This window comes from Gymnoscopelus braueri (assembly GCF_963280865.1).
Source record: "Gymnoscopelus braueri genome assembly, chromosome: 1".
Taxonomy (NCBI): Eukaryota; Metazoa; Chordata; class Actinopteri; order Myctophiformes; family Myctophidae; genus Gymnoscopelus; species Gymnoscopelus braueri.
In genome coordinates, this window is record NC_137603.1 from 40,339,934 (window position 1) to 40,356,843 (window position 16,910).

Sequence of the window (16,910 nt, forward strand, 5' to 3'; positions counted from 1 at the left end):
TAACCTTTATGCTTTAAAATATTTGAGAGATATTTGCATATATAGGCCTATGCTGCTGCTGGAGTAATAAGGCTATTCCGTCAGATAAGGGCTCTAGATATGTTTGATGGGGCGGAGTTGGGCTCTATCCTCAACTGCTCTGTGTTGAGGGAGGAACTCCACACATTCTTATAAAACCCACTGGATGAGCTGACATTGTTCAGTAGACCGATCACTAACACACGCTCACATTTACACACACACACGCACACACACACACACACACACACTGGTAGTGGACTGTATACCCGTCATTTAGAATGGCCCACAACGGAACTACAGAGAACGGGGTGACCACCGAGGGGACCCCGCATGTTATGCCTTTACCCCAGCCTGTCAAAGTCCAGGAGATCAAGAACACCAAGGTAAAAGGGATCTAAATATATATTGCAATATGTATTACATTATTTTCTTTTTGTGGTTCCCTCATGCATGATTTCCCTTTTGGCACGTTCCATGAACTAATTAAGATGAAACTGTTACATTATATTAATGCGCAAAAAAAATCAAAAACAATAAACAAAGTTTAACCTTTTTTTTAATAAAGGAAAAATGTTTTTATAATTACAGCCAGTGCCACCATTTATACATCATGCCTCACATTTCTGCAGCTTAACTACTCTAACAGCAGGTGGCTCTGCATGTCAAAATTAATACGTATAGGCTGTCTTCACTTGGGAAATGCCAACACACTCACATCACAATAGGCATTATAGGAAATATAATTTGCCTATGTGTTTACTTTATTTAATCATATGTTATAGGCTGTATTGTCAGTAAAACATGGTTCCCCCTTTCCTGCAGATATTTATCAACAACGAATGGCACACATCCATCAAAGGAAAGACGTTTCCAACGTTTAATCCAGCAACAGGTGCCAAAATCTGTGATGTAGAGGAAGCGGACAAAGTAGGTTGGTTAGACATGGGCCTACAGCACTGGTTCCCTACTTACTTTTTCGCTCGAGACCCAAAAGACGCAGCTTGTAGATCTGCTATTTTCAATAGGCTACAGCTTAAAAGTTTCTGTCTTTTTTTTCAAATATGAAGATCTTTTGAAAAACGTTTGAAATTCTTGTAATTTCCGAACATTTTTAGCTTTCGCTTTTTTTAAAATGTATTGTTAAAATTGTTATTTCATGGGTCACGATATATACTCGTGACCCATAAAAACCTGTCCGAGACCCACAAATGGGTCCCGAACCAGTGTTTGGGAAACACTGGCCTATGGTTGATCTTGCTTTGAAACCAACGCTCTATCACATTATGCTTCGTCGCACTGCTGTGTTGCTCGTCGAAAATAACCGATTTCCAATTAAATAAGTTATGTGTCCAGCGAGCGAGTAAGTGGTAGTAGTAGGTAGATGAGAAGAAGTTTGTAGGCCTGCCCTGTACATTATTTAAGTAGCCTAACTTTTTTTTTAATGACGATGAAACCCACAATTCAAACCTAATTATTAGGCCACATATTTACTGTTGTGTTTCCTGTCCACAGGCAGATGTTGACTTGGCGGTGGAGGCAGCCAGGGCGGCGGGGCGGAGAGGCTCGCCCTGGCGCAGGATGGACGTGTCCAGCCGCGGCAGACTGATGCACAAACTGGCCGACCTGATCGAGAGGGACCGGGTACTTCTAGCGGTATGAGACATTCCTACTACAGGTTTTATAAAGCTATTAGGTTGGGGTCAGTGTTGGAAAAAGTACATTTTTTTAAACTTAAGTAAAAGTATCAATACCATACCACAATGTAAAATTACTCTGTAAACTCTGTACAAGTAAAAGTCCACAATTCAAAATTTACTTGAGTAAAAAGTGCCATCAAAATGTAGCCTACTTTAAGTAGCCCACCAAAAGTAAAAGTACTCATTGTACAGAATGTCCCATTTCACAAGTTAAAGATGTGTAACAATCTTTTGAAATTAGAAGATACAAGCTCACAATGCGTTGTGATGCGACACATTGTGAGCTTGTAGATCAGCTATTTTCAAATTAAAAAAAATATATAGGGCTGAAGTGGTTAATGTATGTTTTGTAATAATAATCTAAATCTGCAAACTAAGTAACTAGTAACTAAACTGTCAAATAATTGCGGTGGAGTAAAAAGTACAATATTTTGCCTCTGAGATGTAGTGGAGTAGAGTACTTGAGTAAATGTACTTAGTTACTTTACACCACTGGTTGGGGTTGGATCTGGTTCACTCAAAATGAGCTTTTAGTAGTAGTAATTGTGTGTGTGTGTGTGTGTGTGTGTGTGTGTGTGTGTGTGTGTGTGTGTGTGTGTGTGTGTGTGTGTGTGTGTGCGTGTGCGTGCGTGTGTGTGTGTGTGTGTGTGTGTGTGTGTGTGTGTGTGTGTGTGTATTCAGTAGGCCAATAGCCTATAGTGTAGCCTAATATCTTGCCTTTAGTGCTGCTTATAGTTTAGATCCCCATACATCAGGTCTGTTGTGTGGAGGAAGTTACTCAACTTTGCTTTTAAGATAATTTGCATAGAGCTTCAACACTTATTGTGTCGATATCAACTTGTTATGCCTGATTTGTATTGGTTGCATGCTGGTATTGCACACTTTAAATATCTGATCTACAAGTTTGGTGCCGTAGCGCTGCGCAACAATTTGATATAATACCACTGTAAATCACCCTTTACATTACTGCATGATGTCATGCCATCCCCCCCCCTCTCTCTCTCTCTCTCTCTCGCTGCCACTAGGGATGCCTACTTGATTTTGCTTTTCTTTTTACTGTCAGATATTGTTTGTAAGGAAACCCTCATTCCTGTGCTCATTTCACGCTGTTGAACTGCCAGGTTGCATTAAGCATCAGATGTAAACGAATCCTTACAGATGCGCATGAAGTAGTATTATGAGATTGCATGTGACTGCTAATTGCAAACATGTCCTGGAGTGGTAGTGTTCAGGGGTAGGGCTAATTATACTAAAATCCCTGCTCTGTTTGGGGAAATAAATGCCAGATTTAGCTCATGTAAATGCAGTAAAAAGCTATCTGTCAGGACTTCAGAGCCACAGTGTTTTGCCCCGTTTGATCTTTCCATTGTGTTTTTTAAAATTACTTCAATAAACACTGGTGGTGGTGAGGAGGGAGGGCAGGGGGGATGGGGTAGGGGGGTCTGGAGAGATGTGGATATACAATGACAGAACAGATTATGTTTGACACACGTTATCTTATGATGTACATATACAGTATGGGTTTCATCACAAGTTTGAGTTGATTGAAATACAAATGTTATTCTCTTTCAGATGACGTATTTGAGTTTAGTTATTACAGCTAGCCTCATGCACTTATGGATCTGAGGTTTTATGTTCAGTTAGTTTTGCATGCATGACTATGGGTGCGTATTTTTCTACAGTACATAGGAATGGATCAACTGTATTTCACGGCCGTGGCTGATATCCCATAGCACCACCCTTGGCACCACATACTGTATGAATGGCCTCGCCAGCTATTGCAGCCATGCAGAACAGCCTGCCTTCCTCTAGACTGAGATTAATTCATCATTATTGTAATCGTTATTATCATTGTTCTTCCTGGAACTGAGAATTTATGCAGTGTATTAAGTTCCTAGTATACTATGTACAGTTGTTGCACATTGTTCTACAAATGTTGTTTTGTAGCAACCAGTGGACTGGCAGACGACCTCAAGAAAGAACTGTGAAAATCAGTACACTTTCTTTATTGATAGTATATATAAATCTATACACTGCTAAATCCTGAATGTAAATTATACTGTTAAATGAACACTTAGGACTGTGTACAGACAGACAGACAGACAGACAGAAAGACAGACAGACAGACAGACAGACAGACAGACAGACAGACAGACAGACAGACAGACAGACAGACAGACAGACAGATAATAATAATAATAATAATAATAATAATAATAATAATAATAATAATAATAATAATAATAATAATAATAATAATACATTTCTGGACAGTCAAAGATGCTTTACATAACTGAGTTTGATCATATTGAGGGCATTGTCACTCATATCATTCTAATAAAGTGACGTTTTGATTGGTGACATTACCTATTTTGCTCCTCTAGACCCTGGAAACCATGGACACAGGAAAACCCTTCTTACAGTCTTTCTTCATCGACCTGGACGGCAGCATCAAAACCCTACGCTACTATGCCGGCTGGGCTGATAAGATACATGGCAAAAGTTTGCCTGTAGGTGAGTATGCACACGCTGCCTTTAACCCTTCCTAAAAGGAAATGGAGTCACTGTTGCTCATGTAGGTGGTGTTTACAAAGAAAGGTCTGTGTTCTTCTCCTGTGTGACATGCACGATGATTCCTAATGGACGTCCCCCCCGGTGCTTTTATTAGCCCACTTATTCAGTAGCGCTGCAAGGAAGCAAGTTAATTAGAGCTGAAGTCACCATCAGTCGGTGGATTGTCCACAGCCATGGGTGGCATCTCATCCAGCCTCTTAACACAACGCAACATTCCCCCCATCAGCCATCGGACCCATCCCGCGTCTCTGCAGCCACTGCAGGACGTTGGATAGACAAAACACGCTCCCCTCTTTCCTCTCGATTAGATTCCAATAGAGCGCTGAGAGACGAAAGGCCGCCGAGGACAAAGAAAGAGGAAGAGGCTGAGATGGTAATCAGTGAGGTGCGACCGTCTATAGGGATTAGCCCACAATCAGACACTCCACATCAGTGCCTGTTCATTGCCTCTGAGGCCCGTGCCACTATCTATCAGGAGCCACAAGGCAGCCAGTAATCCCAAGCTTTTATACTATATACTAGCAACATTAGTAACATTTTTTTTCTTCCTTTTCTCATGTTCAGATCGTTGAGGTGATTTAAGTGTCATGTCAAGGATACAGCTTGGCTGTAGGCATAACTCAATCAGAGGGAATATGTGTGAGTAACTTTGAAAATAAGACAAGTTTCCAAGCCCGCCAAAGCTTGGCCAGAGGCTGTCTACCTGACCCTCCGTGCGTGCGTGCGCACTGCGTAACGAGAGCAATTCCCGCAACCTACAGTATGTTTTGTGTGGGATGTTCCATGTCCACTCCCCGCTATGTAAATGTAACCTTTGATAAGCTGCATGGCGTGGGCTCACCCACTAACAGGAAGATGAAAAGAGTTGGGGATGAGCTTTGTGACGAGGGAGTCACCCTGTCTGCGATCACCCTCACATTCTGCCGCCACAGGAAACTGGAGAAGGTCACAGTGTAGTGCGAGAGGTCATATTTAACCAATTATCATATGTGCCCTTGACTTGACACATCTGTATACTAGTAAGGACCGTCTAAAACTGTCACATATGTGGGCCTCGCCGGTACAGGTGACCAGATAGTGCTAGCTGAACACATACTGTAATCGCAACATCCCCGGTTCGATTCTGGCTGCAAAAAACCTGTGTTGCATTTCCCCCCTTGCTCTCTCTCAACTTCCTCTCTCTCTCTCTACACACCATCCTGTCTAAATGAAAAAAGCAAATGCCTAAAAAATGATGTATGATAATCTTAAAAAATGTCACATATAGTGAGGAAGGCAAACTGCAGGAGTGTGAGAGTCGATTTACCCCACACATCAAAGAAGAATGAGAGCTGTGTGTTCATGCTGTCTACTGGTTTACAGTGGGATGCAGATCAGAGGTATTGCAGTGTGCAGTGTAGAGAAAGAGGCATGGTTAAACCAATTCACTGTGCCCCAATTATAAAAGGGAGGGGGGGGGTACAGGGGGGTGTTTAATTGCCCCTTCATTCCAAAAAGGTTAAGGGACACATTTCTACATAAACAGTAGGCCTAATAGTCCAGGACTAGAGTGTCCTGAATCAGAGATGAAGGCAGCCACACACACACACACACGCACGCACGCACGCACACACACACACACACACACACAACAACAATGTTTTTAGTATGTTAAAAATTGGAACATGTTGTTTGTCTGTCATCTATGTGAGTGCTGTGCAGAATGGTGACTTATATTAACCAAGATTAAAATGTAGTAGTAGCTTAGAAATATAAAATGAAGTATATACACAGAACATGTTGGATTTTACTTTTTAGAAAATGAATATACAGTTATACGGCACACGCAAAAAACAAACAAAATCAAGTAAGTGTTTTTGCTGCTTGTCCTTTTCTACAGATGAAAGTGTTATGTGTTTCACTAAGCATGAGCCTGTTGGCGTATGTGGAGCCATCATTCCAGTAAGTAAAAAAGGGGTCTGTTTTTAATCTATGAGTAATAATGTTTTCATATTACTTTGGCATAGTGTGAAAAAGGCTTAACTCAGAGTGGAGACAATTACATATAAACATTTCAGGAGAGTGTGTGTGTGTGTGTGTGTGTGTGTGTGTGTGTGTGTGTGTGTGTGTGTGTGTGTGTGTGTGTGTGTGTGTGTGTGTGTGTGTGTGTGTGTGTGTGTGTGTGTGTGTGCATGTGTGCTTATTTTGTCTGTTCTTACAGAAGAGGGAATATGTTCTCTTTTCATGTTGTCCAAGAATATACTATTTGCTTCAGTGGTCCATTTTAATGGCATAAAGAAACAGACCATTGCATAATGTTCAGTAAATCATTAATAACCCTCCTAATCAATGGTACAGTATGTGACTTGTCCTGCCAAAATAATAGGCCTGTATGTGCAAATAACATAACTCTTCACTATGGTATAAGACTGGTCTGGCATGCATGCAATGCTTAAAACAATTAATAGCTATTATGCATGCCTTTTTGTCACTATATCTGGCTACTCATTGTAATTGGATCTTCAAATGTAAGTCATTTTAATTCTTAAAATAAATGGCTCAATCATTTTCATGTATCATCATAGGTTTTCTGGGAAGCATATTCAGGCCTAATTGGAACCATTGTACACTTAGTTTCATGAGAAGCCTTTAACATGAATTGTGTTAGCAAGGCAGCTGAACTTAATTCAAAAGCCCAGGCTCAATGTGGAAGCGAAATGAAAACCCTGGTGAATGTACCAGAAACCTAAGCTAAATCTTAGCCCTCCCTAACAAGACCTACTCTCTCCTAATCCCTCAAAGTGTACTCTTACACGAACACATCGCTAGAATGCTTTGTTAGTTGGATATACTTTCACACATTGGAATATATGTTTTTCTTTCTTTTTTTCTTTTGATAATAACTTCATCAGATTTAGGGTGGGGCAGTGTTTAGTCTTGTGTTGTATCACATTGCACTTTGTCACAGACGACCCAGACACGAGAGAGTATAATTCCTACATCTTGACAGAATACGGCCATTCAGCTTTATCTATTGTGCATGAGCCTATATCTTCTAATGTTGCTTTGGCAACAAAGGAACAAAACGGCTGTTGTTTGACATGGGAGATTATATCATAAAAGTGAAATTTATACTGAAGGACGTTGTGTAATTACTAAAAGTACTACTGGCAGACACACAGCATGAGTCATTGTCAAAGGAAAACAGGAAACCTTTCTCTCTGCCCGAGATCCCAAACTCCCTTAATGGTGATGACTGTATCCAAAGTGCTATAAAAGTTAACAATGCCTAAACAGTAAACATACACCGTTCACATATATTGCTGTCTAATTTGTGTTTGAGTGTCGAATTATGTGTTCATTTGTTTCCAACTTGAAAATAAATGAGCTCTTTTTGTAAAGGGTGTTCACTTTGAATCATCGCTTGTTGCAATGATTGAGTCTGCTCAACATCTTACATTAGAAACCGCTGTGAAAGAATCTGTCTGGAACGTCGTCAAAGTGACAGAAGGGGAGTTAGAATGCTCTCTATTTGCTAAATGGTGGTGTGAATTGAACTCTGAGAAAATAAAGATGGACACAAATGGACCCTTATGGACCTAGCAGGTTCATTTGAGTCCATTGTTACACTTTCAGAGTTAGAGTAACAGAGGAGTTTACTGTGATAATTGCACAGTATTGATTAAGCTGATGTGTACAGCTGAAGGTATACTAACTTTGTGCGTACGATGCACTGTATTTACTCTTTACACCAGTGGAACTTTCCCCTCCTGATGTTCACGTGGAAGATAGCGCCAGCCCTGAGCTGTGGAAACACTGTGGTCATCAAGCCAGCAGAGCAGACGCCTCTCACGGCCTTACACGTTGGTGCTCTCATCAAAGAGGTCAGACGTTAAGCCCTGTGTGCAGATGCTATGTGCAGAGAGAGTATGAATGATCCAAGCCGGAGGCTGAGGGACGTTAGATTGTAAACTATGAGGGTTTCACTGACAGCCCATTAGTCCAAAAGAATCTGGGTTCATGCCCAGGTCTTATGTGATTAGACTGCTTCCCTTTTATCATGTTTTAGTAATGATTATTCCGAGTAAGGAGCCACTCTGCTCCTAATCACTAACATGCCTTCTGGGTTGCCATGTCAGGCGGGATTCCCCCCTGGAGTGGTGAACATTGTGCCAGGGTTCGGCCCCTCAGCCGGAGCAGCCATTGCCAGCCATATGGGCATCAACAAAGTGGCTTTCACCGGCTCTACAGAGGTATGGATGACAATGTACTACTGGCACCACAGTGTCATATGTTTACAATTTAATGTGAAGTGGATCTTCATATCTAATAAGAAGTCAGCAGTTTGAATAAGGTTTTGTCAAAGTTTATTTAATATGTGGCTGTAGAATCTCATGTTGTTCCTGTGATTGATGTCTGGAGTATTTAGTTTTCCAGTAGAAATTATGTATTGAGATGAATACTTTACTCTGGGTAACAAGCTTAACAATTTCACATGAATTTCTTGTCTCAGTTTGTATATTAAAATGTAAAACTGTGAAATACAACTACTGTATATAGAAAGGCACATAAATAAAATAGTTTATCAATTGTATTATAATATATACTACTAAATCAGATTTAAAAAACATTTCATTCATTTGCAGTCACTGACAACAGCATTTTATTAAACCTATTATGTGTATTATGTTCACATAACTGGACATAACGCTATACTTTAAAATGTGGTATTATGATCACTGCACTGCAGTGATACAGTAATATCATATGAACAGACACATGTTTTCAATAAGTCTCACATCCTTGCAACTGATACTGATCTTCTCCATCTCTTTTATTAGGGACATGCAAATGAGTATCACATATGACACGTTGATTCATGACTTCCGGCTTGTACTGTGTGTGTCCTGCTGTCTGCTTGTGCTCAGGTCGGCCAGCTGATCAAAGAGACAGCAGCCAAAAGTAATCTGAAAAGAGTGACTCTGGAGCTGGGAGGGAAGAACCCATGCATTGTCTTTGCTGACTCAGACTGTAAGTGATGTGGTTTTGGTCTCTGTCTCTCTAAAAGCAACAATGGAGACATCCAACAAAGGAGATGTGAGTGTGTGTGTGTGTGTGTGTGCGTGTGTGCGCGTGCGTGCGTGCGTGCATGCGTGCGTGTGTGCGTGCGTGTGTGCGTGCGTCAGAGAGAAAGAGAGATGCATTTACACACTACAGTAAATGTACTGTATGTTGGTAGACTAAAGACTACGATAATGTTATTATTTTTGTATATTATGTTTGCCATTGTTGAGTCATCAGTAATAGTATACTATAACTTCATAATATCTAGTTTTAGGTTTTTCCACACAGTTTGTTCAAGAGAGACAAACAGGAAACACATTTTAAAAATAAATAATAAAAGAAAAAAGTTGTCCCTTTCACTTGCAACAGATTTGCAGCATAGCTTCAGACAGTGGAAAGTACACACACAGTAAAGAAAACATTACCTCTTTGGTGGAGGTAATAAACACATAAAAAACACATAAAACGATACTAAACACATAAAGCTAAGTAATCAGCCATTCTGCTTAAAAGGGCTGCTGTGCAATAAACTAATTATAGTTAAATAAAAACCCAACAATTTGTCAACTGTGACCACTATCACCTCCACCTTGCTGCATTTAATAGGGTGATAGCTATGGTAATAGGGGAGTGCTTGTGGTGATTTGTGGACCATAGCTGAAGCCCGCCTGGGAAGCGCAAGGTCCCAGGTTCGATTCCGGGCGATGTGTCCCTGAGCAAGACACTTAACCCTTGACTGCCCCCGCTCTCCTCTCTGGGCAGCACTCAATTATTATTATATGTTTTATGTATCAAATTAAGTGCTATAAGGCACTGGTTTGTAAAAATACAAATAAAACAGCTTGAAGACCATCATTTTGAACTCTTGGATAACTTCCGTTTATGACCAATCTCCTCATGATGGATACATTTATTTCTGTTATGTGGCTGCAGTGCAGTTGGCTGTTGAGGAGACCCAGAAAGGGTCCTTCTACAACCAGGGTCAATGCTGCACCGCTGCCTCCCGCGTGTTTGTGGAAGAGAGCATCTATGAGGAGTTTGTCCGTCGCAGTGTAGAGAGCGCCAAGAGTATCGTCATAGGAGATCCACTGGACCCAAGGACAACACACGGACCTCAGGTATGTCTAAACTACTGTACAGCACAGTAAGATAGAACTGGAAGAGACATTCAGCTTTGATTCTGAAATAAAGTATTATAATAAATTATATTAATTTAATAAATTATAGATGGCATCCTCTATGGTTTGGAGCAGTGTTGTAATATATATTCATTCCGCCAGTGTTATTATAATCCTTTTATTGATTTCTGAAACAAATCAAATTATAGTTTGAATCTAGCTTTTTCTTTTTTAATATCAATGCATTGTTGTGTTATTCAAATTTAGATATTTCCCCAAAACAATAAAAGAAAAACAAAAAATCAATAATGATGAAAATAGCAGCAGATCTACAAGCTCACAATGTGTCGCATCATAACAGGTTATGATCCTGTGGATCTGCTATTTTCAGGTCTAGGTGAGACATGACCTTCGACACGATCCTATTTATGGTTCTTTTTTCAAGATTCAATTTATCCCCTGAGAAAGCAGGCAGGGTCTATTAGCTCAATGGTCAAAATGTCAGCACTTGCGCAGGAGACCCAGGTTCAAATCCAGGGTAGAAGAGGAAAGTTACATATAGTGCAGCTTTTAAAGCTCTATATTCTGATAGTAATCGTTGCAATAGAATGTTTGGTCAATAACAGGGGTCTTCCCCGTCTGTCCAGCTCTTTAATATACAGAAAATATATCTTCAGGTGGGTCACTAATTTAATCGAATCAGGAGAACCAACCCATTTATCAGCTTCAATTTTATTGTTTCAATTCCAATTTTGTCTGCTAATTGTTTGGGGTTCATCACTTCCAATTTCACTTGTTTCCTGGCTGTATGCTGTAGGAGTTCTCTCTCCTGATTGGATTAAATTGATATCTAGACCTAAACATTTATTTTCAGTTTACTAAAGAGATGGAGAGACAGGGAGACCCCTGTTAACACTCTATAGCAATGCAATGATTACTATGGGAATATAGAGCTATTTAACACAAATCTTAAACCCCCTCTTACACACCCACTTTTGAAGTCCTTATTCCCACCCTTGCCCACTGAAAGTGTCTGTGTGTCTTTGTGTGTTGCTTCCAGATTGACCGGCAGCAGTTTGATAAAATCATGGAGCTGATTGAGAGTGGGAAGAAGGAGGGAGCCAGGCTGGAGTGTGGAGGGGTAGCCCTGGATGAAACTGGCCTGTTCCTCCAGCCTACTGTCTTCACTGGGGTCAAAGACCACATGCGCATTGCCAAGGAGGAGGTGCAGATATACAACATCCAGCTTCATTCATAAAATGAATCTCGCCACAGGAGTAGTAGAGATAATGGTGCACAAGACTGACACCCTGTGGATGTCTGGTTGAATTACATATTGTGTTTGCCCCTGTGGTTTGCCCAAATATTTTTTATTTTCCAAATAAAATATGAATACATAAATCTCACACACACACACACACACACACACACACACACACACACACACACACACACACACACACACACACACACACACACACACACAGAGTTAATTCAATTTAAAAAAGAATAACATTTCCCTTCTGTATTACTTTCTTATACATTTGTAGATCTTTGGCCCGGTGCAGTGTATATTTAGCTTTAAAAGCCAGCAGGAGGCGATAGACAGGGCCAACAGCACTGAGTATGGACTTGTGGCAGCAGTGTTCACTAGAAGTATGGACCGGGCTCTCTCTGTCTCTGCTGCCCTGGACACAGGCACTGTCTGGTAAGATACTCTTATACTCACCATCCATCCTCTCCTAAGTCCTAACCACTTACTTAGTGGTGGTGGTGATTTATACTTAGTTGTGTGCCGGTCGATTGATAAGCTCACAACGCATCTCAGTGCAATGTGAGCTTTTAAATTGGCTGTAAAACAGGTATAAACCAAGTAAAAATCAGGCATTACATGGTTATTATCTTGGCTCACTCACTGAAATACTTTCCTGACTCCACTGCTACACCCCACGCAGAGGTGGACGAAGTACTCGCCTCATAGATTGGTGAAGCAATAGGAAGCGCCGCAGGAATCCCTCGGCTGGGTTTGGATCCGCCCTTCAAGACCATCGATTGGGCTCGTTCTTTCAGTCTAGTTTCCCATTAACCAAACAATTAGGCTCAACACAAACATGACTTATGACTTGACTTTAACATTTAGCACATCTCTGCTGACCAGCATTAAACCAAACAAATATAGCACTGAACAGGGCCGGATCTACCATATGGGCACAAAAAGAAAAAAAAGAAATTTTTTTATTTATTTATTTTCACAAAAGAAATCCCCATCTTGCAGTTATCTAATACGAATGAAATAAATAAATGATGTCAAATGTCAAAATTGTTCTCGCACGCGCGCGAATCGGGCGGGCCCATTGCAGTTCCAGTGCCCAGGGGCACTGAGAGGTGTTAATCCAGCCCTGGCACTGAACACTCACTTATCGTCATTGACGCACACAAAAAGGAACCGGTTTAGGTCTGGAGTAGGTGACAGTCAGTTTAGGCTTCCTCCTTCTCTGTGTGGAAAGTTAGACTGAGAATTCTTAGCCTCTGAGGCAGCACACCTGTTCTAATCAGTTGATTATCATGAACCTCAGCTGGTACCTAACTAGTTGAGGGTGGTATCAATTGGCACTCCACTGTGCTCTTGAGGGCCTTTGCTTTCTCTGTAACCACCTGCACTACATGCACTGATGTGCTTGATTGTAGAACCACTTATACAAAGCTTGCAGAAACACCTATAAAAACATAGAAAATACTGAGGAACCAGAACTAAATAATTTTACTCCTATACACCCATACAAGATGTAACAAAGAGGAGAGCGGAGGGGGAAGCCAGAAACACGGCTAGTGTGAGAGCAGACGTGTGGCCAATTGCATTTTAGGGAAGAAAGAAAACACCAATGCAACTAGTCGCAACTCCTTGCAACAAAACCGTTTTAAGGTCAACCGCACCAATGCAACTCCTTGCAACTGCCATTGGGGATAATGGTTGCAAGTAGTTGCATGTTGCAAGGAGTTGCATGGTGAATCATTGGTGTGGAGTGGGCTTCCTAGTAATGTACTTGTAAAAGTAAAATATTTGTCTTGGAAATATACTCAAGTAAGAGTAATAAGTATTTAAAAAATCTAATACTCAAGTAAAGTACAGATCCTCAGAATCTACTTAAGTACAGTACTCAAGTACATTTACTCCGTTACTGTCCACCACTGCCCCACCACAGCCCCATGATCCACAGCATAATGCTGGAACGTTCATTTGTGGCTTGTAGTTATGAAAACAGACCACAAGGTGGCACTAGTGGGGCTTACCAGAAAAAGATTCTCTGTTTGAGCTGGAAAAGTGGGAGATGAAGAATCTGTGTGGAGTGACATGAAGTGGCAACACATGCATGTGATGTGCTTCTGCTTAGCTACCCATACTATACTTTAACCAACATGGTTTTATATAATCACCAATGTTTAACTCTTAGACCGTGGCCCATAAGTGCCTGAGGATCATTGGTCTTAGGTCAAAAGTCAACTCATTCTCTCCCTTTCTCTCTACTTGTCTCATTCTCTCTCTATCTCTATCTCTCTCTCTCTCTGTCTTTTTTCTTTTCAAGGGTAAACTGTTACAATGCCCTCCACGCCCAGGCCCCGTTCGGAGGTTACAAAATGTCCGGTAATGGACGAGAACTGTAAGATCATTCACCACCTCTCCTTATCCACACTGTTCATTATTATTTGAATTATACGACAATCTGCTCGTTTCTCATTTTCACTCTTCAAAATGTTTATGCCTCTGTTTTTCCTCAGTGGTGAATACGCCCTGGCAGAATACACTGAGGTGAAAGCAGTGACCATTAAACTGAGCGAGACCCTGTGAGACCACACATCTTCCACACACAGCTGAGCATGCCCCCCCCCCCCCCCCCCCCCCCCCGCCTTCTCATCATGGACCACATCGCAGTACTCCCCTCCTCCCGTCTGTCTCTGTGTCTTCACGTCTGCCAGTCTGTGGGAACTTTATTCCAGTGGTTCTCAACCTTTTTTAGGCCGTGACCCCCAAAAGAATCATATTTGAACTGGGGACCCCCCACCCTGACAAGCACTTGGAATTGTAGGAGTTGAGGCATTACATTTTGTTTGGTTACACAGATAAATATTGTGAAAATAGAAAATACACAATTCTTATAGTATAGTTAGTTGTTTACTTTTGATGCAGTAATGGTCTTTTTTCTTTTCTTTCTATTTCTTTTTTTTTCAGCTATTAAAAAGGTCTTGAAAGTCCTTAAATTGTCACTTCACTGTCATCTGGGGAACCCCCACCAAATCATGTGGGGACCAACCCACAGGTTGAGAACCACTGATTTATTCAACTGTTGTGATGGGTTGCGATTCTCTTGTCACCAGTTGCTGAAAAAAAAGAAAAGAAAGTCCAACCTTTATTTCCTCGTTCTCTTACAACTGCTCACCTGTCCAGTTCTTTCTCATGAGATCATAGAGCAGATTGTAGGACATAAATGTGTTAGAAAATGAGGCTACAATTATGTCTAAAAAAAAAATGTATTCTTTTTTTTAAATGTTTTTAGATAATGATTGATTGTATCTGTTTGTGAAGTCAAACATTTCACTTGCATTGCAGCACAATGGTCAGTAGCCAGTTGTATGATAATATAATATGATAATGCTATTTTTCAAAGGACATACAAGGGATAAGATCTGATGTGCAGAGAAACAAGACTCAAGACATTTCTGTTTATCTTTTGTAAATGTTCAATTGTTATGAGTATTGTTTGATTCTAATATGAATGTTCCCTCTTTCAAATGTCGGAAGGAACTCTGTTTCCCATTCCAAAATGAGGTAATATTTACCTCAGTGGTAACTTTCAAATACTGTAACAGAGAGGATGCCATCATAACATGGGCAGTGTCAACATGACAGCTCATTTCACCCTCTTTTATAGTGTCTATTTTACCATGAATGTGTCATTTTACCCGCTCATGAGACGAGAATAATACAAGACGGTCACGTGGCACAGGCCAATGGTTTGAAATTCTATTAAGTTGACTAAGGATGTCTATTCTCTTTCATTCTTACTATTAGACTGGGTGCTATTTTTGATAGCCTACTTTAGGCTTCTATTATTACCCACATGAAACCTATCCTCGCATGTATAGTCATCAACATTTTATATTTAAAATAGAAATTCTAAATAAAAGGGAAAAAAACATTCTGTTTCAGTCATTTTATTTTCAATTTTTTTTACTTGTGAAATGTGATTCTGCATAATGAGTACTTTCTACTTTTGGAACTTTAAGTATATTTTGATGCCAATACTTTTGTACTTTTATGAATTCTGGACTTTTACTTGTAACAGAATATTTCCACATTGCATTAATATTGATATTTTTACTAAGTAAAAGATTAGAGTACTTTTTCCACCACTGGCACGCACTCGCACACGCACCACAACACAAAACAAAACAATAGTGTGGTGGAGGACAATGCATGGTGCACAGTGAACGGGTCAGCAGCAGCACGGTTGGAATCAGGCTGTGGAATCAGGAAGTACAAGTTCAGTTTCCAATCTCTGCCTGTCTGTCTGTTTCATTCTGCGTTGGGAGAGAGAGAAGAGAAATAACTTTAAAATGTGCGTCACTTAAGGTTTTACAGACGCGGTGAGTAAACTAAACTATTTGTAATGTGTGGGTTGCCTTAATGATATATATTACAGTACTACAACAGTGTGCAACAAGTTTTGGGCGTATTGTTCATGGGGGTTTCTCATGGTTTGTTGACACGTTGGAAAAGTGGCACAAAGTCTGGGCGATGCGTTTTCTACATTACACAGCTGACGTGTTTGGATTCATTCAGACAGGAGGAATCCCCTCTGTCTTTATTGTCGCCAGTCCTCATAGTTTATGACTTTAATGTTTCACTGCGTGTCATTAAATAACATAAGCGATATGTTTTGTTGTCAAACCTGTGTGATTTCGTGCGTATCTGCGCGCGAGCGTGTGTACCACTGAATAATAATGGTAAGAAAAAATGAGTCACGTCTGTTTCAACTGTCGTGCTTCTCAGTTGTCTAGTGGCAGTGTTGCACTGCATGGCTCCATTGCAACCAGCATTTGCATTTGTCAAGTAGTGGTGGAAAATGTATTCACATTCTTTACTTTAAGTAAAAGTATCCATACTGCAATATAGAAATACAGATATAGAAATATAGAAAGTCCGGAATTCAAAAATTACTTGAATAAAAGTACAAAAGTATTGTTATCAAAATGTACTTAAAGTACCAAAAGTAGAACTCATTATGCAGACACGTCCCATATCACAAGTTTTCAAATTTATAAAAAATATTTTGAAAATAGCAGATCTACAAGCTCACAATGCATGCATTGTAATGCATTGTGAGCTTGTAGATCGGCTATTCTCAAATGACCGAAATGTATATAGGGTTGTGAGTAGTAGTGAGTAATGTATGTTTTG

General features: G+C 40.4%; 2 protein-coding genes across 2 annotated transcripts in view; both read left to right on the forward strand.

Moving 5' to 3' along the window:
- Positions 1 to 218: 218 nt before the first annotated feature.
- Positions 219 to 14,330, forward strand: aldh1a3 (aldehyde dehydrogenase 1 family, member A3). Its single transcript, XM_080434409.1, has 13 exons — positions 219 to 404; positions 844 to 948; positions 1,534 to 1,674; positions 4,103 to 4,232; positions 6,172 to 6,233; positions 8,027 to 8,155; positions 8,411 to 8,524; positions 9,200 to 9,302; positions 10,269 to 10,453; positions 11,514 to 11,678; positions 12,004 to 12,161; positions 14,038 to 14,112; positions 14,231 to 14,330. The coding sequence occupies exons 1-13, from the start codon at positions 300 to 302 to the stop codon at positions 14,298 to 14,300; spliced, it is 1,542 nt and encodes a 513-aa protein (XP_080290535.1). The 5' UTR covers positions 219 to 299; the 3' UTR covers positions 14,301 to 14,330.
- Positions 14,331 to 15,743: 1,413 nt separating this feature from the next.
- lrrk1 (leucine-rich repeat kinase 1) overlaps positions 15,744 to 16,910 on the forward strand; it is a 64,560-nt gene continuing 63,393 nt past the window's right edge. The window contains exon 1 of the mRNA XM_080434398.1: positions 15,744 to 16,096. The gene's annotated coding sequence lies outside the window, so the exon portion shown is untranslated. The remainder of the gene's footprint in view (positions 16,097 to 16,910) is intronic.

Excerpts from the sequence above, each read along its gene's own strand:
- aldh1a3 (XM_080434409.1), top strand. The coding sequence starts at position 300 with ATGGCCCACAACGGAACTACAGAGAACGGGGTGACCACCGAGGGGACC. Across the intron at positions 949-1,533 it reads ATGTAGAGGAAGCGGACAAA|GCAGATGTTGACTTGGCGGT; the intron begins GTAGGTTGGTTA and ends TCCTGTCCACAG. Across the intron at positions 4,233-6,171 it reads TGGCAAAAGTTTGCCTGTAG|ATGAAAGTGTTATGTGTTTC; the intron begins GTGAGTATGCAC and ends CCTTTTCTACAG.